General features: G+C 38.5%; 1 protein-coding gene across 1 annotated transcript in view; it reads right to left on the bottom strand.

Moving 5' to 3' along the window:
- The window catches only part of FAM83B (family with sequence similarity 83 member B), a 97,520-nt gene that overhangs the window by 11,423 nt on the left and 60,581 nt on the right, over window positions 1-25,516 (bottom strand). The window contains exon 6 of the mRNA XM_027809146.2: window positions 5,067-5,231. Within this exon, the coding sequence (XP_027664947.2) occupies window positions 5,067-5,231 (165 nt within the window). The remainder of the gene's footprint in view (window positions 1-5,066; window positions 5,232-25,516) is intronic.

Consider the following 25,516-nt stretch of genomic DNA (forward strand, 5'->3'; position numbering starts at 1 on the left):
TAATTTGAAGAAGGTAACTTGAGAGGCAGCTTATATATTTTCAAGTAAACATAACAAGTAATGCTGGCCTAAAGACATGTCAGCTGAACACATCAAATCTTACTGAGATAAGGCCGGATTGGTGTTGAACAGGATATCACTTGGGAATCTGGAATGCTGGAGGCACAAGCAAGGCTAATGGCTTGCAAATTACCATACTATATATATATAAAAAAAGCTTTGCCTTAGGTATTCATAAGTGGAAATATAACTTCAAGTAGGCCTATCTAAAAAAGGAATAAAATTTCCATTAAGTTACTGCTTCTTAAAAAAATCATAGTCTCTGCTTCCCCTGTTCTATCATTCTTCCTCCAGCTTTTCTATCCTGCTTCCTTAATCCCTTACTCTTTTCCTGTCTCACCATGTCATCCTTTATACAGATGGGAACATGGCAGCACAAAGGCATGTGCCTGAGATCAGAGTCATGCTCACCTTTCTCACAGTTCATCTGGCGTTCTTCAACTACTTTGAACCCTCTAATTAGGTGCCAGGGATGCATACTGTGAATAATTGCCCAAAATATAGACAAAATTTGAGGATACACAGTGACAATGCCTTCCACTTAGAATTAGAAGCAGTAAAGATGTACATAGTGAATTGCGAGCCCCATCTGGTATGAGACGCTGTTTTCTACCCAGTTTCATCCTCAGGCTAAAGGTCTCCCCTGCTGAAAGCAGCATGTCACCAATCACTGCATCGTTGTGGGTAAAGCAATAGTTCATTTCTGACCCTGAGAGGAAAATCCTGGGCAAACCAGAAACCAACAAACCCACACACCATGAAGGAACCAAGCTAGCCTGATGGGACACACAAACGTATGTAAGGTCAGCCACAGTGATTCAAACGGAAGGTCTGTCTGGTCCTGTAACCTGCTTCTGTCAGTGACTGCTAGCGGATGTGTACGGAGGGATAGTTTAATCAAGGACTTGATGTTTTAGAAGGTTTTTGAAGCCAGACACAGGATCTCCTCCCTCCTCCAAGGGCAGGCTGTAGGACACTCAGGGACATTTAAAACAGCCACTGGCTGCAGTTTAAGGAAGGCCATCAGGGCTATCCAGTTAAATGACACCCAAATGATGAACAAGAAAGAAGCCCTAACCTCTTCTTACATATCGGTGCACCATTATCTTCCCAAAGAGAGACACATAAGCACAGTTTAAAATTATGAAGTGCAATTCAATTACATATTTATTTTAATCAGTAAAACCCCTCCAGTGTGACAGATAAGTACAGTGAATATAGTGGTCGCAAACCTTTCACTTCAGCACTTACTTGCAGAGACTGTTTTTATCAGTGTTCAATACACAACCTATACTTGCTGTAAAGAATACGCCTAACAGTTTTCAAGGAAAAAAAAACCCACTTTTCTCATATTGTTCATAATTACTAATACTACTTATTATCCTGGGTCTCTCTTCTTACTAAGATATAATAGTTACTGTAGAAATGCTAAGTAGTTTTCAAGTTTGCTTCTATTCTGACTTTGAATCTGATTCAATGACCACCGAAGACAAAATCTCAGTGACTTCACTGCAATCTGGCCCTTAGCACAGAAGTTTGCTCACAGATACAAGACTGTGCTGTGCAGGTCTATTTAATAACCAAATCTGACTCAGACTTGGAAGTACTGGAAAACTTTTGTTGAATTGGATAACACTGGTGAGAAATAACCCGCTGCAATCAGGTCTCAAGAGTAGCTGCTACTATGCATTTAAGTACACATATCTGGGAGTAGACTTCACAAAAGGAAAGTAAAATCAATTCATTAGTGGTTTTATTTTCTCATTCCTGCAATTCATTAAAAATACTGAGAGGATTTTCAGGTAATAAACAGTTCCTGCTGAATTGCTTTCAATATCCTCCTATAGCAAGATGATTCTTCATTATTGCCAGAGAAGTAAAAATAGGTTTCTGGAGAGCATGGAGCCTCTTCCACATGCCTCACCTTATGTCAAGTAAAACACAAAGATCTGGCATCAGCTGAGGAGCTTGGTTGACTTCTTGAGCATTATGCAACATTGGCTGCATTGGTTCTTTATTTCTAATACAAAATTAAGTTATTGCATTTGAACACTCTGGTGGTTCTGGGGATTGTTGTCTTGGTGCTGCATTCTGCAGTACAAACCTATTTCACAGTTTGCTGCAGCACCTGTCAGTAGTAGGAAAAAGCATCTCTTGAAAAATTTGGCTATTAGGTTTTGAGAAATCACCTGGAAAAAGTCTGAATCTGTAACGACTCTTCATCTTTCTATGTAAAGGAATTGCTGACTGAACAAGTCAGACCAGCGACAAAGTTAGTCAAAGAAGCTTAGGTAGAGAAGAGAAAAAAAAAATGAAACCCATTAATTACTGAGGAAAATTGTAGGACAGTCAGGAAACAGATAAATGAAACTTGGGAAAGAGAAACGTGAAAGTATCTGAGTTGAGTTGCACTGGTGATGTTAAGATGAACATTAAGTATAAACCAACCCACAAGAAGAAATACTGTACAGAATTCTAAAAAAGCTCCTAGTAAACCCCAATTTTATATTCTCCTATACAGAATTCACAAAATAATCATAGAATATATAGTCTATCCATTTTTTCAGCTATATCTTTCAATAAAGAGGGAAACAGGCCCTGATATGCAGTCAGATGAAGATTTGAATAAAATATTATTTTTTTTCCCATGCAGACTACTGAATCGTAAAACTGAATTAAAAAAAAAACATTTCATTCATCACTGCATCTCATATTTAACTGATTCAATGGCAGTGAAAAAGAGCTAGAGAAGGCGCTGAGTCAGAAAAGCTTTACAGAAATTCCTCATCATGAGTGCATGGCATGAGGAGCATCTGCCATACTCCTGCAAGACTGAACCAAATCATGACAGGGAATAAATAACGAGATCAATGTTGCTGGTGCTACAGTTTGAGGAAAAGAAATCGATCCATACACCTCTGTCCTCTTCTTGCTTTCACTGAACAGCAGCGGAAGAATGAAAGCCAAGAGCACAGAAAGCTGAAGATGTTTTGTGTGGGTCTTTTGGGTTATTTTGTGTTTTGGGTTTTTTTGGTTTGGGTTGGGTTTTTTTGGTGGTTGGGTTTTTTTTATTGTGTTTTTTTATTTTATTTTATTTTTGTGAACATTGAAGCAATGGGAAAAAGGAAATGGGAGAAAACTTCTCCAGAGTACTGACTGTTCCTTCACAGTCACCTACAGCTTCTCTTCATCTTCAAGAAAGGCACAGGAGAATCACTGCAGGAGTAGCAAGCTTTTATTCTCAGAGCAACAGTCACTGGGACTAGCACTTGGATGAGAAAACCATTACTTTGAAAAGCTTCATTACAAACTAAACTGGAAACCCAGCGCAACAGGATTACTGCTTAGCTTTTTGGCATGTATTTTTCATTTTCTGATAAAACTCTAAGTATTCTAAGTAAACCTTGCAGAGTAAAGATATATTCTATTTCTCCCATCATTATGAAGTAGAAACATAAAAAACATAACATCACTGAAGAGGCCAAGTCCAAACTTCTCCAATCCACACTAATCTGTACAAAATCCTCTAATGTCTGTACATCAATTCTTTCAAACATAGAAATGCCTGTGGGTCTATAAAACCATATTAAAAAGACAACCTCGAATCCACTAAAAAGAAGTTAAGCTTTTGAAACAGCTGTAGATACAGAATTAATTTCAAAATGTACACTATGGCATTTTTTGAGATTTCACTTGAAATTAATATTCCCGGTTTCTTTTCTTTTGGGATGATAAAAGTCATGGCATGAAAAGACATATCACCATCTTTGGCAACCTCTATGGCATAGTTAATCCAAGTAACCAGCAAATGGTGGTATCTCAAGTTCCAAAGTATGGAAATATTGCCACATACTGACTTCATGAAGGCAATCACGACCAGCGTTTACAGAACCACAACAGCTTTTTGACGTTTTCTTTCCAAAAATTCCCATAGCTCTGTGCATTAGGCCACCAGAGGGCAATCCCACACACTCATACACAACAAACAAGCATAGAAAGTGGTGCGGGAATACTTCTAAGGACCTAAGTCAATACTACAGAGCAAAAATTGGTATAAAATAAGTTTGCTCCAAAATTCTACCAAAAAGCCCTCTTTATCCTCACAAATACACCACATCTGTATCTGATTTTTAGATTGGGTTCTTAAAATGGATGTGGCGAAGAAGAGCCTTTATAGCTTTTTTTGCCTGGCGTGAACATGGTCTAACTAGTTACAGAAGCAAGGAATTGCAAATGGGACTATATGGAAGTTCAGCCAAGGCAGTACTCAGAGCACTGAAAACAAACGCTGGCAAAGACCTTGGAACTTCTTCAGTGCTATCTCCAGTACAGTAAATCTAAAAGTATTTACGAAGCATTTACTTTAGGACAGTGCAGCTCATGGTTTGTATTCTAATCCCTGCTAAATATTAGAGCAGTACAGGACATCTTGTGAAAAATACACGTTAGTCTTGTTATCTTTCTTAGAGGATAAATTCACATATTTCATGTATAAAAAGTAATACTAATATATGATGCAGATAAACATGATAATATAGATTTTCAGAAAAACACTAATGAAATAGAATCTTGGACCTTTTGAAGTATTTTAATACATAATAACTTTAAATAAAAAGGTCATAAAATGAAGTATGCAATATATTAATTTACATAAGCTTCATGACTCTATTCTCAGGCTGCTTTAAGAGAAAGAAGAAAGAAACCTACTTTTACAAACATGATGTATTCCTAAATACATAATAACGGAAAATTATTTTTTAAATAATATATGAGAATTATGTCATTCTATGAAATACTCTTGTTTTGACACATGAAAAAGATAAAAAACTTTCTAAAGAGAAAAACATTTGTACAGAAGGTCCTGCTGAGAGCTTACTTATTTATACCTCATTGTTAATTTGAAAAAGCAGTACTTGATAATCACTTTTTGATTAATAGTCCCTTTTTAATGGGTTGCAGAGGAATGAGTAGTGAATATTCGTGCACAGGAACACAGTAAGTCTTACCCTGAGCCTCTGAACTTGACAGCCTTGTTTCTCCGTCATTTTCAGAAAGTGACTGAAGTTTGACTCATCAAGCAGGAGATACACTGCAATCCCTCTAGCAGATGCCTCCACAATTTCTCTAAAAATATCTACATCTGTAAACATATCCATAACAATGGCAATGACCTGAATAAAACAGAAAAGACAAATTATTTTATTGTATAAACACATAAATAAAACTCTTAACCGAAAGTCACACCAGGCAGCCAACACTAAAATTTTTTTACACATCAAAAAGTTCTACTATTTTCCATGTGGTACCATTTAATCCAGAAGGCTTTACAAGACCACTGGATCTTCTTTTTGAGAAGTCAGATGATTGCTTGTATGGCATCTGTGAGAAGTACCAAAATCAACCAAAAAAAAGTTGTGTTGTGGGTGTGTGTAGTGATTGGTTATACAAGGAAAAGGAAATCCAGTGGAAGAGAAAAGAAGGGGAAACAGTCATATAAAAACAGTGGGGAAAAACACCCCCAATCACAATATAACTGCAGTGTGCATGAAAAAAAAAATCAGAAAATGTTTTTGTGTAAGGGGCTTCTTCATCCTTCATCACCTCTAAAGCTAAATGGCTCAAGTCCTTGAAGGAGTCAAGGAAAAAGCTCCTTGAAGGAGCTGGAAAAGCTGATGACTTCAGGACCCATACTGATTCAGCACTCTTACTGGGATGAAACTTCTTCAGCTGGTGAGAGCTCGGCTCAAGAAGATTAGAGTGCTGAACATGAGCTACTAATGCCCTTTGATCTACAGAGATAGAGTAAGTGTTTCTGATCTTAGGGGCAGGTGTCAAGAGGATGGGACCAGTTGCTTTCCAGTGATGCCCAGCCACAGGACAAAGGGCAACGGGCACAAACTGCAACACATGAAGTTCCATCTGAATATAAGGAAAAAATTCTTTACTTTGAGGGTGACAGAGCCCTGGAACAGGCTGCCCAGAGATGTTGTGGAGTCTCCTTCTCTGGAGACATTCAAAACCCACCTGGACACAATCCTGTGCAACCTGCTCTGGGTGAACCTGCTTTAGCAGGGGGTTGAGCTAGATGATCTCCAGAGGTCCCTTCTGACCCTGACCGTTCTGTGATTGGGGAAAACAATGTCCTGCTAATGGTATTTTGGAGATGATATACTACTGACATATCATTATCAATTTGGCAAGAACTAATACTGAAGCATTTAGAGGGAATAACAGAGGAAGAATGGGTATGTCTGTAACTTTTAAAGATGATATTTTTATCTACTAGAGTCTTCATGAAAAGTTCCAATGAGATGTCTCTGAGGCAAATTCAAAGCAAATAAAAGCCTTTCACAAGTATCAGAGCAGGCTTGATAGTGGGCATGCTTTTACCATTTTCACTAATTCTTGAACTACTTGTACCTCAACTTTAATGGTGTAGTTTTTAAGTTAGTCATTCCAGAACTCAAAACATTTACCTCACAAATTTGGTAAATGCTGTCGCACACAGCCCGGTAGAAGTTATGTCTCCACCAGTTGTCTGAATTACCTTTTTGAATCCTGCCTGCTGAGAACTAAAAGACTCACTTACTTTGAACACGTACTTAAAACAGTAAAAATATGAATGAGAGCTGACTTACAAAAAGTAAAATAACAATGTTATTAGGAAAGCTAAATAGACAGCTCCTGAACTAGTAAAAATGAAAGGACTTGGCCTTACCATAACATGTCACCTGGCAATAAAAAAGACTCTTTACAAATCCATCAGTCAAAGAGGAACTGAATAGCACGAAATAATTAAATTCTTTCAAAAACCTTAGGTAATATGCCCATGCAATACCTCATTCATTTTATTGACTTTCTGAAAATAGAACCTAAATGTGATTTTTACCAGTACAAATTATATTTCTTTATCTAAATTTGAAAGGAAAGACTGAAAACCAAAAAAGTTTATCTTGACTCGAACGACCTCATCACTTTCAGACTGCACCTTCTGCTTGGTCTTTTTTCTGAGATACACAACATTAACTGAACATAGCAACCCTATTTACTCATCTGTCTTGTTTCACTTATGTCTGAGCAGAAATCTGCCAAGACAGATCAAGTATGTTAGGTAAAAAGACCAAAGAAGAAAGACTCTCCTTAAATAATTCTGTTTCGTTACTTGTGTCCCCTCCCTCTGAACTCCCTCATTTCTTCTTAACCTTTCCTTTTCTTCAGGTCTTTTAGAAATAGGGGGTCATTACATTCAAGGAACTATTTAAATGTAAGAGAGAAATCCTGAATGGATTAATTAGCATACACTGACATGAACACATGAAATATTCAAAATCAATAGTACAGCCTTCAAAAATCTTTCTAACATTTTCCTATGGCAGATACCTAAGATGCTAATTTGTTTGCATCATCTGTGGTTGCAAAGACTAATATACTGGAAATACACAGAAAAGAAAAAAAACAAGAATAAGTAATAAGACCTGAAAACCAACACTGACTAGAATGGCCATATCTATTTTAATGAAGAGAGGAGGAGAGAAATAAATTCATAAGCAAGCAGGCCAGTAAATTGGTGGCATGAGAGGGATGCATGTGCACTACTATGCAGATATTTTGTAACTTGGAAATGAACAGGGAAACTCTTTGTCTTCACTAGTACAACTGTTCTTAAACCATTTAGCTTACTAATTTTGGAGTTAATTCTGCAAAGCATCAAAACACTTCCAGAGCTGGAACAAGAATTACATTTTGGGACCTAAAGCTTGTGCTAGCTGGAAAATCCTCACCAGATTTAAAGACATGTATGCAAAGCCACATTCATCATCTGACAACCAACTGGACATCCATTTTTGCGTTCCCTGGAAACCAAAGATGACTTTTGTTTTATGCCCTCATTAGCCTGCCCATTCACTCTTACCAACACTCAATTAATCTAGTCAACACAAACATAATTAGGCTCAATTGTTGGAGGAAGAAGAGTGCCAAATTTGAACAATGCATACGATATACATTCATAACTGAAAAGTAATTTACAATGGACAATTTCTGTATACTGATTTCTATGTCAGACCGGTTGTTTGATCATAAACTATAGATTTTGGTGCAGAAAGAGTGGATTCCATAAATTTCATAAATATTCTGGTTTTTAAATGTATTAAACTCCCTTTAATATTTTGGAGTGTGTGGTGTGTATGGTGTGTGCGCAGGGTACATTTCTCTATACATTTGCGTGCTTTGCAGCAGAAGGGAGTATTGAGCTTGGGGAAAAAAATAAACAATATGGTGTTCAGGGTCCCAAGGCTTAATTAAGGAGACCAAGACTAGGAAGTTACTTCAAAAGAGCTATTCTATACTTTGTATCTACCTTTAATGAAAGCTGTAACAACAGCTACAGGATTAGTCGCTTGCTGCATCACTATGGAAGGGAAGATTTCACTACCGGGTTTTTACATTTGTTTTTGCAATTGCAGAGGCAATTTTCACCCTGATACTTGTAAGAAGAAGTCATATAACAGTGAAATCCAGCAAGGACGAAAAAATTATACAATTCAAGTTGTAGAAAATAGGTCAGAAAATTGCCTATTCCACAAATTCTGTGCCTTTTGGGCATAATACCACCACCCTGTGTGAAGAAACTCCCCCAAAGACAGCTTCCTTATAAACTGCCATTTTCTTTCCAAAGCATATTTGTTTTCCAAAATGCAGAGGTCTTTTCAAAAGCAAGCACCAATGCTTTTATAGGAAATACAAAGGCCATCCAACCATGCAGGGGACACTGGATGGGTGCAGCAGTTTTCTGCTGAAAGCACCAGAATTCTGGGAGAACTTTCCAAACCTTGAGAAACTGATTATCACCCTGACCAAAAATGACACTCAGTTGAGAATAACTTAGCATTTTTAACTTTCAGGGAGGAGAAAGTAGTGGTGGAGCTGGTACTTGCTGTGCATAATATCACACAATACTGATACTATGCACAGCAAGAGTGAATTATCACCACCTGATTTCGTATTAGATAGAAGAGCTCATTTCAGTGATCAACTTAAAGTGAAGACTGCAGAAATCAATTTTTATACTTGTCTCCTTCCCCTCAAATTAAACTTAAATAATCTTAGATTATAGTTACTAATCTTTTCGTCTTACCTACCAATTCTTTTTTTAAAGTGGTGAATGTTTTTTAAGGTTAAAATTTGGTTTCAATGGCATCCTTACAGAAGGAGAAAATCTGCTGCAGTCAATAAGCACAAAATTGCTCCTAACAAAGCTGATAGTTTTATCAATTTAAATGAAGGCACCAGTAGAGTTATATTCTATTATTTGTAGAGCTAACTTGACACTAAGACTATGGTTTGCAATAGAAAAGTAAAGCTTCACATATTACTTTTTAACATTTTAGAAACATTTAAGTACAGAAAAGTAAAATTTTGTTGAATAGCACTATTTTTATGCAAATATTTTAAACCACATTTTTTTGGTAAGCTGATGTATTTTACTGAATTTGCACAGTATCGAGTAAAGTAGCATTTTAAAACTCATTATCTCTATCAGATCATTTTAATACAAAGTTCTTTTAATACTTAAAAGGTTTTTAATAATCTCTAGGTTCAGGATATTACTCACTCCTACATAAAATACTAGTCACAAGATTCATGACAGACACACACACACAGATTTTTGAAGGTCACAAATGAACAGCTATAGATGAAATAACCTGCAAAATTATTCATGTTCTTGCAAAACAGGAGCTTAAGTACATGATATCACATCACACTGGATATTATGAGACTGTAAATGGAGGCTGATGCTCAGTTTTGTTGATCTATCATGTCACAGGGCCAGCTGTTGCTCCAAGGAGTTACTAGTTTGGGCCCATTCACATGCATATTGGTTTAAACCGTTCTCACCTTCAGAAACTAATGCTGTTCAAAGACATATATAGAAAGAAGTTGCCAATCCCAACAATACAAATACATCTATCACTAAACATATCCTGAGCTTGTCCAGGGGAGGGCCACCAAGATGTTCAGGGCTGGAGAACTTGCCCTGCAAAGAATATATGAAGGAGCTGGGTTTGTTCAGTGCAGAGCAAAGGTGGCTCTGGAATGTTATTCCATTCCCCTTTAACACAACAGTGGCTTTAGGGAATCTTGCAGTAGTCCCCCAGTGCTTTACAGGACGCGTCTCAAGAAGATGAAGCCAGGTTCTTCAGAGTGGTGGCAAGTCAAGAGTCAACGGTCAAACAGAAACAGGAGCAGTTCTAACTGGATATAGGTACAGAGTCTTGTTTGTTTTGTGTTTCTTATAAATAAAGAATACTGAAATGTAAAGGAGTTCTGGTAAGAATTTTGGTAAGAAAAATCAATGGATTTTAATCTTCATAGCTCAGTTTCAGGACATCAAAATCAACCCCGTTAATGGGTATGTACTGAAATTAAAGCATAGATGTAAATAAAGGCCTTTAGTGCTCATGCTCTGCAAGGCTATTTTGTGCACTACTGACAGTTTCATTATCCCAGTATCTTTGCTCCTCTCACAAGCATTAATTATAATTCTTTAAGAGATATCATGCAGAGTGAGCCATTTAACACCTCCTTTGCTATAAACAGTAAAAAAGAGGAATTAAAGCAACTGCTTCCTTAGGTCAGGCTTTACTAAAGAAACACCTACCATTGTATCAACAACCTCGTAGGGAATAATGCTACAGACCTACCCTACGCTGCAGCAGTATTGACTCCCTGTACCCACGCGAGGCTTACTGGGGGCATGCTATGGCAAAAGTCCATATCGCTGTGCAGTGCTTGTGAACGCCACCACCCTTCCTCACCCCAAAACCAAAGAACCACATTTCAGATAGAGATGTTAACTCTCTTTTTGTTGACCTTTTCCACCGCGCTCCAGTCAATTTCCATTTCACAGATCTCTGTTTTGGAGAGAATCTTCTTGAGGCACAGGCTCGGTGCTATCCAAATCTGGCCCTTCTCAGAGATCAGGCAGGTCATGACACTTGCAACAGTGCAGAAAGAAGACCTGGTACTGCATACCTTGCTGTTAGCAACAGGAGGAAGGCAGCAAATTGACTGGGTGGGTTTCAGGCACCATAAAAGAGACAAATTTTGTGATCAATGCCGTCAGCATTCCCACTAGTAAGCTATATTATTGTGTTGGTTTTTTTAACTATGTTACACTGTTGTTTATGGTTGAGGGTCTAGATCCAGTTTATGCTTGCTGCAATTCATATTAGCAGCACCCCAATAAATCATCTGATAACCTTACTTTCTGGCACGGTTGCTAGCACCAGAGTGCTTCTAAGATGATAGGTCATTAATTTTGTCTGAATTTTCAAAATTGAACGCAGCCCTGAAATGCCTTGCACAACACATCCTTCCATTGCAAAACATACTTTAAAACCATTGTGAGTTGCACCAGAATATCTCAGGTCACCTTTGGGCCAGCTGAATTGCTGAGGTCTCACATAACAAATGTAGCAGAACAGAAGTCTTGAAATAAAGTGAAGACCTCCTCTGTAAACAGAGCCTAGATACACTAATAAAAATAGTAATCAAACATTGAGTGTGATCCACTCTCCTACAATTTCTGTGGTAACGTAATGGCACAAAGACTGAGATGATTTACACTTACATAACTTCTGTGAAGTTAATGTCACCCTTGTAGTATATTATCACCAACACTGGCTCCCTGAGATCATATTTAATTTATTTAACTTGGCTCTGCATTCAGAGAGCAATAGACCATAACCATACAGTGTACTTTGAAATGTTCTTCCATTATTACATTCTTTAAAAGCAATTTAATTAACTACAGGGTGAAGTCTGGCATTTCACTACAACAGGCAGCTACACTACCTCAGAACCAGCTCTCCTAACCCTCACTATCCTCCTCCTCCTGCTCCAAAACATTTCCACCATCAATTTTGTGGATACAAAAAGTGCACCTCAAAATTGAACATGTCTGCTACTCTGATCACCAAGCCTCAGTTTATCATGTCACATACCACCTACACAACATAAGCATTTTAAAGTGAAAACTAAATTTACATAGAATAAAAATTAACTTCGACATGTACATTAGCAGTCTACCTCAACATCTTCTCTCTGTAACAGGATGTTAGACATGCTCAACATCAACAAAAATTCATAAGAAGAGTCACTGTCCAGAAAACAAAAAGTAAGCTAAAATTCTATAAATTTCCTGCAATACAATATAGAAAACCAATGCAAACTATTCTCAGAAAACTGTGAATGCAGCCAATCACATAAAGCACTGTACAAATAGTTTACGTGTGTTAACTGTGTAGCTCACATGGCAAAGCCTCATCTGTTCTGCCCAAGAAACATGTAAGGTGTGTGAACTTTCTAGCTATTGGTAATGGGGGAAAATGTTCTGATTCTGGTAGCAAAGAATGATATAGCAGTAAAAACTGCAGCTCTGAAGAATGACATGATTTAACTTTGAGATACACTGGGAAGATGAATTTTTTCAACTTTTGTGCAGATTTCCATGTCTCTAAAAAAACAGATCAGAAGATCAGGATTAGCTCTTCTACAAATGAAACTAAAACCAACACAGAAGAAAAGTTCTCTGAAGTGCAGCTAAGCTTGTTTTTCTGAAAAGTGAATGTACAGTATCCTTCTGCATTGCCTTTCAGAAACCTATTGCAGGCTGAGCTAGCAAGTCAGACACGTACCATCCTAAAATGACACCTTCTGTGTTACCTTTTCAATTCACTCAACCGGGAATTTTACAGGTATCCTGCAAAATGTACAGGATTTTGCTACAGGATAATGAGCTACATTAATTCTGTTAATGTGATCTGTATCTATGGGTTTGGCAGTTGTTATTCTGCCTGAAGGATTAGCAAGAACTCAGCTTGAGCTGACCAAATTACATGAGACACCACCTCACTCTGGCTGGCAGCAGAGGTGGTAATTCCTCTGAAGCTTTACTTCCGCACAGGCAGAATTGAGTTTCAGCAAGCCACAGAGACGAGAGGAAGGAAGAGGATATTCTGAGGACTCTTTGCGGGGACTTTCCAAGAAGCATTTATAAACCTAACCCTTGGAAGAAAGGATCTGCAAAGAAACAGCTGCTGCCCAGTGACTGGCACACCATGCACAAGAAAAGATTTATCTAAATCTGCAAAGAACTCTTAAGCGTGATTAAAGCAACAGGCATTCACAATGCTCAATTTTAACACTTTCCTTTCTGCTTGGAATGCTCTGATCAATCACTAAACTGCTTTCAGTATTTCATAAGCAAGCTGTGTTCTGTCACTGCAAACAGAAGTGGGCAGAGGTCCTACAGAGAAGCCTTAAGGCAGCACGGAAAATCCTTGGCATGATGGAGGGAAAGTGTTTGGGAGCTTACTCTGTCCTTTCTTCTTTTGCCATTGATGTTGTTGCTCTGTTCTCACTGCCATGTGGGCTGCAGCTGGTTGGGTAGCAGGACTTTAATATTTGTATTTAGCTCTTCAGAATGTTCTTATTCAGTTGTTATTTTGGGAAGCTGCCAAGCTTTTCCTAAGGAAAGCAAACAGAAAGGAAATGCCAGGATTTCTGACGGCCTACGACTCAGCTATACCAAAATGGAAATTCATGACAAAAATAAAAGGTAGTTCTCTAGCCACTGGCTTTCTCTATTATGAATTTCAAAGACTTGCTACTTAAGAAATAATTTTTTAATGAAAAGATTATTAATAGCCTTAATATGTGGATTCTCTCTGGATCCCTTAATATTTAGGGAATGTTCAGGCTACTTGAATTAAAATTATAATGTTTTACGTCTTTATTTTAAATCTGTTTGTAAGCAGAAGTACTCATTTATTCATGTGTGCGTTACTTAGTGACTGCCCAAAACCAAACAATGTGCAACCATGTGATAAGCATGAATTATTTTTTTTAACGTGTTAATAGTAATTGGAACTAAACTGTTAACAAATTTTACTTTTAGATCTGCTGTGCAGGACTGAAAATCTCGTACGACAGCCTCAGAGACCAGTCTCAGTTTTGAGACTTCTGCCAAATAACTGGAGTACTAGTAAGAGCAGTAGATGCTCCTGGCTAGCTTCTACTTGGCCAAAGGGAAGTATGCGCTGAGCACTGCATGGGTGAGGACTCTGTCAATACTTGAAAGTATGAACAGCTGCCATAAATCACCATACACAGCTAAGAACATGGGAAAAGGCTACCTCAACCTCGGGTGTAGGGGGGTGGCAGTGGACGCAAAGGGACAAAAACATTTTAAAAAAACGTACTGAAATTGTCCATTCAAATTGCTCATGCTTACAAATATTCTTCATGCCAAAGTGAACTAGACTCAACACCCACACTTCTGAGGGCTCTTACTGAGACTTCTTTCCAGAAATCTTAAAATAATTTGCTGCTTATCAAGGAGTCAAAGTAGATGTCTGAGATTTCAGCTAAACTAGGTAACAATTCCTGAAAAACCATTTGGTTTTGCCACCTTTAAGAGTACATTTTGGTGGGGTTTCTCAGACTGGTAATGGAATGAAGTTCAGAGTCAGTCTGCCTTCCCACTGCTCCACTCAGTTTCCTCAAGTATCCTGTATAAACATATTGTCAACAGTGAACCCCACTTCCTGAGTGTTTACATACTGAAAAACAGTAGACAATGTGTAGAAAACCACAATATTAATGAACACTTACAGGCTGTGGACTTTAAACTCTAAAAACAAGCAACATTTCTTTAAAGTAGACAACTTTGTTGGCATTTGTTAATTAGACACTTGGAAACAATGAGATTCTCTTAGTCAAAGGCAGATTTATAGGAAGAAGAGATGATTCAGACCTACTTTTGTAGACTGGGAAGAATAATTTTGCTTTTAAGTTTGTTTATGCAAGAGCTGTGCACTGTTTGTCATCTTTGGGACCTTAATAGTAAACACATTTCTGAAATGAAATGAAATTGAACGGGAAGAGCTGAATATCTAATACTCTTATTTTATACATAAACAACATATTTTAAATATCCTGCACAGGATTCAATGCTGCTGCTAGTATATATATTTTTTCAGACAAAAAAAAATTGCAATAAAACATAACTATATTGTTCAATTGCATAATACTGCCTTGAAAACCCCTGCTGATACTTAGAGGAATGAATACGTACTACTGATCCCTTGAGAACTTAAGGAAAGAATCAAAAAAGAAAGGTTGGGACTTAAGACAGAGGTGGAAACAGTGCTTCCACAGCAGACCCTGTAAAATAATGGAGGTAGATGAAAATAAGTATTTCAAAAGCAGGAAACACTTAGTTTCTATGTTTCTAAGCACATGAAGATTTTGTCGATTCCAAGTCAGCACACAAACCTGATGCATTTAAGAGTTGTTTATGATTCAGAAAGATGTAATTTCGAATGCCTACATGCAGTATGTTACACACAGTTCACATGGATGGTCTATCAAACACTTTTCATATGTGGAAAAATTAAAACATAACAGTTGTGGAGGACTTGTAATGCATGTACTGGTAAGTCCACAAGCCTTATACTTGGATGACCTTGCAGCAAGTAACAGATCTTCATTACAATATTATTTTTTTCTAACATAAAAGACATTACATCCAAAAGAAAACAAATCTATTTCAGATGGCAGTGCCCAATTAAAAAAAAATAATTAAATTACCAGATTTCAAATGACCAATGAGCATGACCTGATTATACTTAATTCTGAGAAAAAAACCCTAATTATATCATTAGCTGTTGGAGGTTAGTCCTCTACAGACACTCAAAACTTCTAAGATGGATTTCATAATCCTAACAAACACTACTGGCAAAATTGTCTCAGGGATAAATGTAGAAGAAAAAGACTAATAAAAAATTAAAGTCCCTGCAGAAAACATTGTTAGATGTCCACAGAACCACAAAAGAGACAAGAACCCATTCTGGTTAAAAACTTCTCCTCATATCTGCTGGAAAGAAAACACAGCAAGGTACACACAGTCCAGGAGGTTCTTACAGAGCATTGATGCTAACTTTTTGACACAGGTGGTGGAGAAGCCAACAAGACAAGGTGTGCCGCTGGACCTTGTACACACAAACAAAGGACGGGTTGGGAATGTGAAGGCTGGGGTCAGCCTTGGCTGCAGTGACCATGAGATGATGGAGTTCAGGATTCTGCATGGAGGAAGCAGGGCAATGAGTAGGATTGCAACTCTGGACTTCCAGAGAGCTGAATTGGCCTCTTCAAGGACCTTCTCAGAAGAATCCCATGGGCTAGGGCTCTAGAAGGTAGCAGGGTCCAGGAGAGATGGCTAACATTCAAGCATCACTTCCTTCAAGATCAAGAAAAATGCATCCCTCTGAGTGAGTAATCAAGCAAAGGGGGCAGGAGGCCTGCATGGGTGAGCAAGGAGCTTCTGGCAAAACTCAAACAGAACAAGGAAGTTTATGGAATGTGGAAAAAGGGACAGGCCACTTGGGAGGAATATAGAAACATTGTCAGAACATGCAGGGATGCAAGGAGGAAGGGTAAGGTCCATTTGGAATTAAGTCTGGCAAAAGATATCAAGGACAACAAGACAGGCTTCTTCAAGTACATCAGTAAGTAAAGGAAGACTGGGGGAAATGTGGGCCTGCTGCTGAATGAGGTGGGTGATGAAGGACACAGAAAAGGCAGAGTTACTGCGTGCCTTTTCAGCTTCAGTCTTTACTGCCAAAGCTGGCCCTCAAATTTCCCAGACCCTGGAGGCAAGAGAGGAAGTCTGGAGAAAAGATGACTTTCCCTTGGTTGAGGAGGATCACGTTAAGACATCCATGGGCCCTGATGGGATGCATCCCCAAGTGCTGAGGGAGCTGCCAGATGGTATTGCCAAGCCACTCTCCATCATCTCTGAAAGGTCACAGAGGACAGGAGAGGTGCCTGAGGACTGCAGGAAAGCCAGTGTCACTCCAGTCTTCAAAAAGGGCAAGAAGGAGGATCCAGGAAAATACAGGCCAGTCAGCCTCACCTCCATCCCTGGGAAGATGATGGAACAGCTTTTCCTAGATGTCATCTTGAAGCATGTAGAGGAAAAGGTTCTCAGGAATAGTCAACATGGATTCATCAAGGGGAAATCATGCCTGACCAACATGACAGCCTTCTACAGTGGAAGGACTGGCTGGGTAGATGAGGGGAGGGCAGTGGATGTTGTTGTCCCTTATAGGTAAGCTCAGGAAGTGTGGGTGAGATGAGTGGACAGCAAGGTGCATTGAGAACTGGCAGAACGGCAGAGCTCAGAGAGCTGTGATCAGCAGCACAGAGTCTAACTGGAGGCCTGTAGCTCACGGTGTTCCCCAGGGGTCAGTACTGGGTCCAGTCTTGTTCAGTTTACTCATCAATACCCTGGATGAAGGGACAGTGTCCCCTCAGCATGTTTGCTGGTGGTACAGAACTGGGAGCAGTGGCTGAGACCCCAGCAGGCTGCGCTGCCATTCAGCGAGACCTGGACAAGCTGGGGAGCTGGGCGGAGAGGGACCTCATGAAGTTCAACAAAGGCAAGTGTAGGGTCCTGCACCTGGGCAGGAATAACCCCACGCACCAGTACAGGCTGGGGCCGGCCTGCTGGAAGGCAGCTCTGCGGAGCAGAACCTGGGAGTTCTGGTGGACAGCAAGGTGGCCATGAGCCAGCAGTGTGCCCTGGTGGCCAAGAAGGCCAATGGGTCCCTGGGGTACATTGGGAGGACTGTGGCCAGCAGGTGGAGGGAGGTGATCCTCCCCCTTTACTCTGTCCCGGTGAGGCCATATCTGGGGTGCTGTGGCCAGTGCTGGGCTCCTCAGCTCAAGAGAGACTGGGAGCTACTGAGGAAGGTCCAGTGGACGGTTACAAAGATGCTTAGGGGACTGGAGCATCTCCCTTATGAGGAAAGGCTGAGAGAGCTGGGCCTGTTTAGCCTGGAGAAGACAAGACTGAGAGGGGACCTTACCAATGTCTACAAATATCCTAAGGGAAAGTGTCAAGAGGATGGGGCCAGGCTCTTTTAAGTACTGCCAATTGACAGGACAGGGGGCAACGCACATGAACTGCAACACATGAAGTTCCATCTGAACATGAGGAAAAACTCTTCTTTGAGGGTGACAGAGCACTGGAACAGGCTGCCCAGAGATAATGTGGAGTCTCCTTCCGTGGAGACATTCAAAACCCACCTGGATGTGACTGTGCAACCTGCTCCAGGTGAACCTGCTTTCCAATCTTGACCATTCTGTGATTCTGTGAATCCTGGTATAGCAAAGGTAACAACGAAGTGGAGAAAGCAGTCCTCAACAGAGTGTCCACTTAATCTTTGGAAAGAAGTGCAATAATCTCCTTGTTTTATAAGGGTAAGAATGAATGTTACAGTCCATTGCAATACAGTAATATTTGTTAGAGCAACTGCCATTACCAGACCTGGACAGTTTACACCTAAGACAGTGAGGAATTCCCTGCTCTGTTGTTGGTCATTTTTAATTAAAATTTTGAGTATCAGGGGTATAACGCTTTTGCCCAATATTAAAAAAACAGCTTGATGACCAAGTTCTTTGCTCAGCCCGACTTCTGAAAGGAAAACCAACACAAGAGTTAATGAATACAGAAATAAAGGCGAATTATATATTTAGGGAAGTGGGAAAAAAACCATCTTTTCAAATATTGCTTATTTCATCCTTTCTCAAGATTACAGCTTTTGTATTGAGCTTCATACACGTGATTAAGAGTCAGTAACAGACACATGAGATAAGCATACTTAAGGACTGGTTAATGACCGGATGTTTAAAGCAGTTGTCCTGTGAAAATATTTTGATTGCCTGTGAGTATTTTTAGCAGCCTGTAGGACTCAATGACATTACAGGTCTCCATATTGCTGTCACAAAAGTGAAAGCAAAACCACTAAAATGTACAGGTTATTATGGCCTATTTCTGTTACTCCTTCCTCCCTTCTCTCACTGCCTTCTCCTTCCTTCCTTCTCTACCTCTCTCCTCCCGTTTCCCTCTCACCCTTCACTCCCTTAATTCTTTCTTTCTCCCTTCCTGTTCCTTCTTCCCTCCTTCAAGAACTTCAAAGTTAGTTAAATCTGAGATTCAGAAGAAAATCTGGTTTGGGATACTGAATGTGACCTTAAAATGAGTTCCCACATATTTTATGCAAACTTTAATACACATCACATTTTACTGCACATTTTATGACCAAATTGTTGTAATATTCACGATAAAGCTTTTGCTTCCTGCTACAGATGCTATTTACTTCACTGCCACTAATTTCAAACCCTATAGGTGTACTTAATTCCATTTAAGGAGTTCAAATCAGGCAGTAATATGGTTACGGTAAACCAGAAAAATAGAGAGTCCAGGCTGTTTATAATTACTGGTCACAGGTCAGTGATGGGTCAGTATGAAGGAAAGCCAACAATTCTCCTGTATAAATAGAAGAGGATGGATAATGAGAAGTTTACCTAGGGTTCAACTCTGACAAATTCTCTGTTCATCTTACATATGTCCTACAATTTTTTCCAGTTCAGCTACATGACATAATAAAATGCATTTATAAATAAAAATATCATGCCTGGACGAATACCTGTAGTAACATTTATGTTGCTAAAAAAAAAAGGAACAGCAATGACATAAGATTAATATTCTGCAATATGTATTACAGACATAAGGTATGTCTGCATATGGCACATAATTACATCTGAACAGCAGGTAAACAACCCAGCCAGATGATTTTAACTATTTATTTTTTTAAACATGGTGCCACTTGAGCAGGAACCTTCCCTGATACTTGGGAGAAGCAGATTATACCACCTGCTTATAGAGCAGCTACAGTTAATGTGCAACATGTTGCTAATGACTGTGCGCTGGCAGGCTGCATTTCAATTTCACCTATTTTAAAGACAGGTTGTGAAACTAATTAATTAATTATTGTCTGCAAATCATGTTGAGATTGTCAGGTGAAATCCATTATCCTGGCATGCTAGATTATTTATTACAGATTAGACGAAAAAGGAAAAAATAATTGCAGACTAGTCTGAAAGCATCAGCAGAATGTCCTAAAGATAAGAAAAGATTAGTCTACTTCATAAGTAATTATGTGCAGCTTTTCAGGAAGAAAACAAATTTAAATTTTTATGCACATTACCATATGGAGCAATACATCTGAAATAGTAAGGAAGCAATTAAAAATACCCTGCTCAAACCTCCTGTGAAGCAAACTGAAATGAAGCAGATAAGTAACTTTACAATTCTTGTAGACCCCAGTGGAGTGAATACTGAATTGGAACTAAACAAGGTATTAAACAAAATTTAATTCCTGGATCAAGTGCAGCGCTTAAAAAAAATAAAAAGAGAGGAATTACAAGTAAAACTATTACTAGTTGGAAGAGCTATGATTTCAGTAGCAATACTATGCTCTAAAATATTGTATTTATAGAAAATTATTTCAATTTTGAAACACTCTAAAAGCTTTTTAAGAGAAACCTGACAGTTTTTATTCAAAAGTGAATCTTCCCACAGATAGTGAGGCATTTGAGGGAGAAGCAAGTCAATGGATAAGGAAGGAAATTAATAGAAACAAGTTTAAAAATTTAAAAGAAATGTTTCTTTCCTATTTATTTCTGTCAGTTGTTTGCTAAACTGGTCTTGTAGTCTCTATGTGAGCTGAATTTTGAATAACCATCTCTGTCAGACAACAACCATGTATATACAGCTTAAGAATGATCTTGGTGACACTATTTTTTTGTACATGCAGTTAACATCAGCTTTCACTGATCTGCATACAGCTCCTCAGCAAGGCCCCAGGAAAAGTATTAATCATTTACAATTTGATACTGCAATTATGCAAAATCACAGGAAAGATTATTTGGTCTTTGTGATAAAGTCAGATGAAGTAATCATTATGCTCCATCTTCAATATCTGCTAGTCTTTCCTTTTGAATTTAAAAGTTTATTTTTGATGTTTAAAAGTTTATTCAGTGTATTCACATTTTCTTAAATCAGTCCTATGCCACTTCCAGGATGCATCTGGGGAGGAGCAGACCCATGGCTGGGCTGCAGGACAGAGTTCTGTGATCCAGATTCCATTGCCACAGGCACTGTCATCCTACCGTCATGGTCTCCTCTTCTCATTTTTCTCATCTTCACAAGGATAATGTGAAGCACTCATTCATAAATGAATAAAATGAACAGTTATTCAAATAACTGAGTTACCAGCGTGCAAGTAACTGAACCCTTTATACTCAACTGAGCTAGTGACCAACATGGCAAGTTAGTAGGGTTTTATTAATGGGTAGAAAAGAAACATGTTATCACGTCTTCCATTGTACAACTTCATGTATGTGAGATCACTTCTCTTTATAGAAAATATTCCTCCTGACATGCCCTACATGCTGCTGGTTCACACCCACTCCACCCCCATTTGGGTAATGATAATCAGAGATCTAATCATGAAGCATGCTGAACACTTGCAAGAAACGCAAAGCTCCCACTGGGGCAAGGGGATTTCTTATAAAACATCACAGCAGGCACCTGGATTTAAAAATAGAGGAAATAGAAAATCAGTCTTGGGGCACCTACTGCAACTCTTCAGTAGCTTTCTTTGAGAGATTCACTGGCTATTAGTGCCAGTGAGACCCTTGCAGCCACAGAACGTTCCTGTGCTGAATAGATGTATACCTCAGGAGTATACATGCTAGCAAATGTGAGGAGTAGAGGGGAAAATTCCCTTGTTTTGCCCTTGAAAACAGAACCTGTCTAATCATAAAGAACAAAGGCAGAAACACCACTGACCAAAACATCCACAGACTTACATTAAGCCACATTCTGTTGGAAAAATTTCCTCTTGAAAAATGTGCAATGCATGCTAATAGCTTAATATGCTAGATGAGTTGTTTGAAATAAGGATGGAGATGAGAACCTCCAATATCTCTGTGGAGCGGTGAACATTTTATTCCAAGAACACTCTGTAAAATAACTGCTTTTTGTGCAAACTAGTGCCTTTCAAATAAACGTTTGTTCTTAGGAACAAACTTAGGAAGTACCTCTCTGATCTCAGGAAACATCTTCCTTTGAGTAAACTTCCCACTCCAAATTCATGGTAATAAGGCTCTCTGTACCTGACTGCTATGCATCCTGTGCATGTATGCGTACCTAGAAACCATGCTTTCTGTAGCACAGTGTGTACACATGCATGTAGAGGATTGCACACACATGCACACACGCTGACTGGAAAAGAAATATTCTAGTATTTGCCTCTTTCCTTTAGATAAAAAATTTCAGACCAGCACCATACTGACAAAAGTGTGGAAAAAACTGCATTATTTTCAGACGTAATAACAGGACAGCTTTTATCCTTTTTTCTTGCTCACTTAAAAATGTATGTATCTTTTGTTGTTCTTCAGTCTTTCCTTATAATTCTGAACCTGCTCTCAGGTGTGGTGCAGGCCACACGCACTAGAGAGAGCAGGTGCAGCTGACAGGAAGGAATCTTCCAGGGAGTTTACAATTTTTGGTCAACTGTGGCCAGTAGTTGGTAATTAAAAGATACTCCAGTTTCTTATCAATCATAAAAAATACAATATACATCATCTTAATTGACACAGGAACAATTTTTGCAATGAAACAGGAGCCAGGTATGCAACAGGTAAGCCTTTCATGACATTTATGTGGGTGACCAAGCATTTGCTGAAATGCAATCTAAATCAGAAACACTACTTCAAGTGAACAACAAAAAAGGTATTTTCTTGTTTCTCACAGCTGCATACAGGAATACTGTGAGAAAAAAGTAATAGCAGAACACAGTCAGATAATGGGGAAGTGAACAACTGCTTTGTATTTGGATATTACTGAAATGTTTCTGGTTATCTCATGGACAATAACAAGTACACAAAAGTTTGATACAAAATATAGTTTTAAACCACCAGAAGCACCTGAGAGGGTAGATTCCAGCTTGTCTTGCAACTGTATTCACTACCCTTAGTACGTGAGTACCCTTGACTATGTACATGTCTTCACAAATCACTCTAGGCTGTTATCCATATTTCTAGATGAGGAGTCTGTTCTGAAGGAATTTATAAACAAGTCTTCCATATGCTAGACCAATGTTTTTAATCAAAAGACTTTCAGGTTCAGCAAAAATAAAAGGATACAAAGAATAACAATTTTTTTAAAGGATGGAAAAGGTCTTTGAATCAATACAAATGCATGACCTAGCAAAGTATGTGAATCTTTCCAAAAAAGCAATTTAGCTAGTTTTAGAAGATATTAATGTAGAAATATATTTTTAATAGACTAATGTTATTTATGGCCTTCCAAAGCATCCATGACATAACTAAAAAAATTAAAACTTACTGAAGTCTGCTACTTCTCTATTATGAAAGTCTTAGAAAAAATACTGAAAAAAATAAGCAGCTTTTACAATTCCTCTTAAATTACTTCCAATAACACTTATATACAGAAAGCTTTTCATATGTAAAGTGCAAACCATTTAATAAATGTGGGAATAACATTTTTATTATTATTATTATAATTATTGCATCTATTTTTATCTGGGAAACTGAAAATATATAGGGTGTATATGTGTGTGTGTGCACATGCAAGTCACACTGCTGGGTGTGCAGGGACATTGCAGTCACCCCATTGCTAATTATTTTTGTTACTGTCACATTAATGTGATGCTTTGGGAAGGCAAAAATGCCCTGCTCCTTAGGAATCTCCTCACTGCACTTGACTGTGCCATGCAAACAGATCCTCAGAGGCTAATGGCCTGTATTTACAAAGATGCTGTGCATCCCAGAGTCCCTCTGAAAGCAACCCCTGCAGCTACACAGCAGCTCAAGCCTCACCTCGCCCTCCAGTCCTGCATTTAAAATTCTCTGCACCTTCTCTTTTGGCTGACTGTCATGTTGAGTGATGAGATACACAAACAGAAAGCTCAGGCAGTCTTGGTCTCAGCTTCAAAACGGGTTTCTTCAAGCAAATTCCATCATTCAGAGAAAAGTATACAAAAAACCAATCTGATCTCCTGAGCAATTATGAATTAGTTACCCAGAAGTGCTGACTGTAGGACTAGCACCCAAGCCTTTTAAGGTCAGATTTATTATTAGTATCAGCTCTTTGAAGATGCAACACTGTCAGCCTCGTGCTCTGCAGGGAGTCAGATTTCATTATCATAGTGGTCCCTTCTGGTATCAAAATCTGTGAATCTCTCAGTTTTATCAAACCTCTACTGATTTTGTAGTCTGGAAATGGCTGCAAAGATGAATAGGGAGGGCCCTGAAAACTGGTAACAAATTACAAGTTTTTGAAGGATACAAACATTGATCACAGGTTCCCGTCTACCCAGCTCTTTTTCAAAACAACTTCCAATAAAATCAGACAGAAAATAATCTCTGAAAAGGAAAGCAATGACAGGGCCCATGGAGAGGACACGTGAACACAGCATATAAACGAGCAGCAGCGTATAATCAAGAAATAAAGAAGACAGTTTGATACAAAAATTCATATTCATTAACATATCAGAATCACTACTAGTCTTGGCGGGGTAGCGTGGGGGAGATCATGTCTCTGAACGAGCTCAACACTAAAGCCTTGCTGCCAGCATTTGAGGGGAATAAACCTGGAGCACTGGAAGCCTCACTGGATGCAATGCAGAAGACTCATTCCCTCCAAAATCCTGGGCACAAAGCACCAAAAAGCATGCCTGAAAACGACCAAGCAAGCAAAAGCTGCAGGTGAATGACTCTCTGAAACACTAAGGAATACCTGCCAACTGGAAAACAAATGAAACATTTAATTTGAGATTTTCTTGGGTTTGTGGTTTTGAGCAAATTTGAGAAAGGAAGGAAAAAGAAGGTATAGTTTATATACATTAAAATCCTTCCCAGACAACCTGCTGACCTTCAAGAGCCAATCATGACTTTGAAATAAATTAAAATGTCCTAAGTGAAATGCCATTCTCAATTTTCATAATGTGTTAACTTAGTTAAATATGTTAATATTTACCATGAAAGATTTTTCACATACATCATATTCATAGGTGTTCTGCATTTCAGCCTGTGTGGTGCAATATTTACTGTGGCAGCTGCTGACAGCAAGCTTTTCAATGAAGTTCCAGAGTGCATGTGTGCATATTTATTGCATATTTATTTATATAAATATTATGTAACCTGCTTATACAGATCATTTGATAATTATTTAATGTCATTTTTTTCTTTGTTTATAGGTAAAGTGATTTCCCCTACTGGGTGTATGGATTCACCAAGGAGGATGCTTTACATTTTACTGTTTTGGGCTAAAATCCCAGCCAGGCCACACATAAGCAATTTAAAAGCAAAACCAGAACAGATCAATGCTTTTACTTACAAGCATTACTGTAATTGCTAAGACCTTTCTTAATAGCTGTTAAAAAACAGATATACCATGATGTGAAAATATAATTCACTATATGTTTACAGTAACTTGGCACTATATATAGGATTTAGA

The sequence above is a fragment of the Falco cherrug genome, chromosome 6 (assembly GCF_023634085.1).
Source record: "Falco cherrug isolate bFalChe1 chromosome 6, bFalChe1.pri, whole genome shotgun sequence".
In the NCBI taxonomy this organism is placed as follows: Eukaryota; Metazoa; Chordata; class Aves; order Falconiformes; family Falconidae; genus Falco; species Falco cherrug.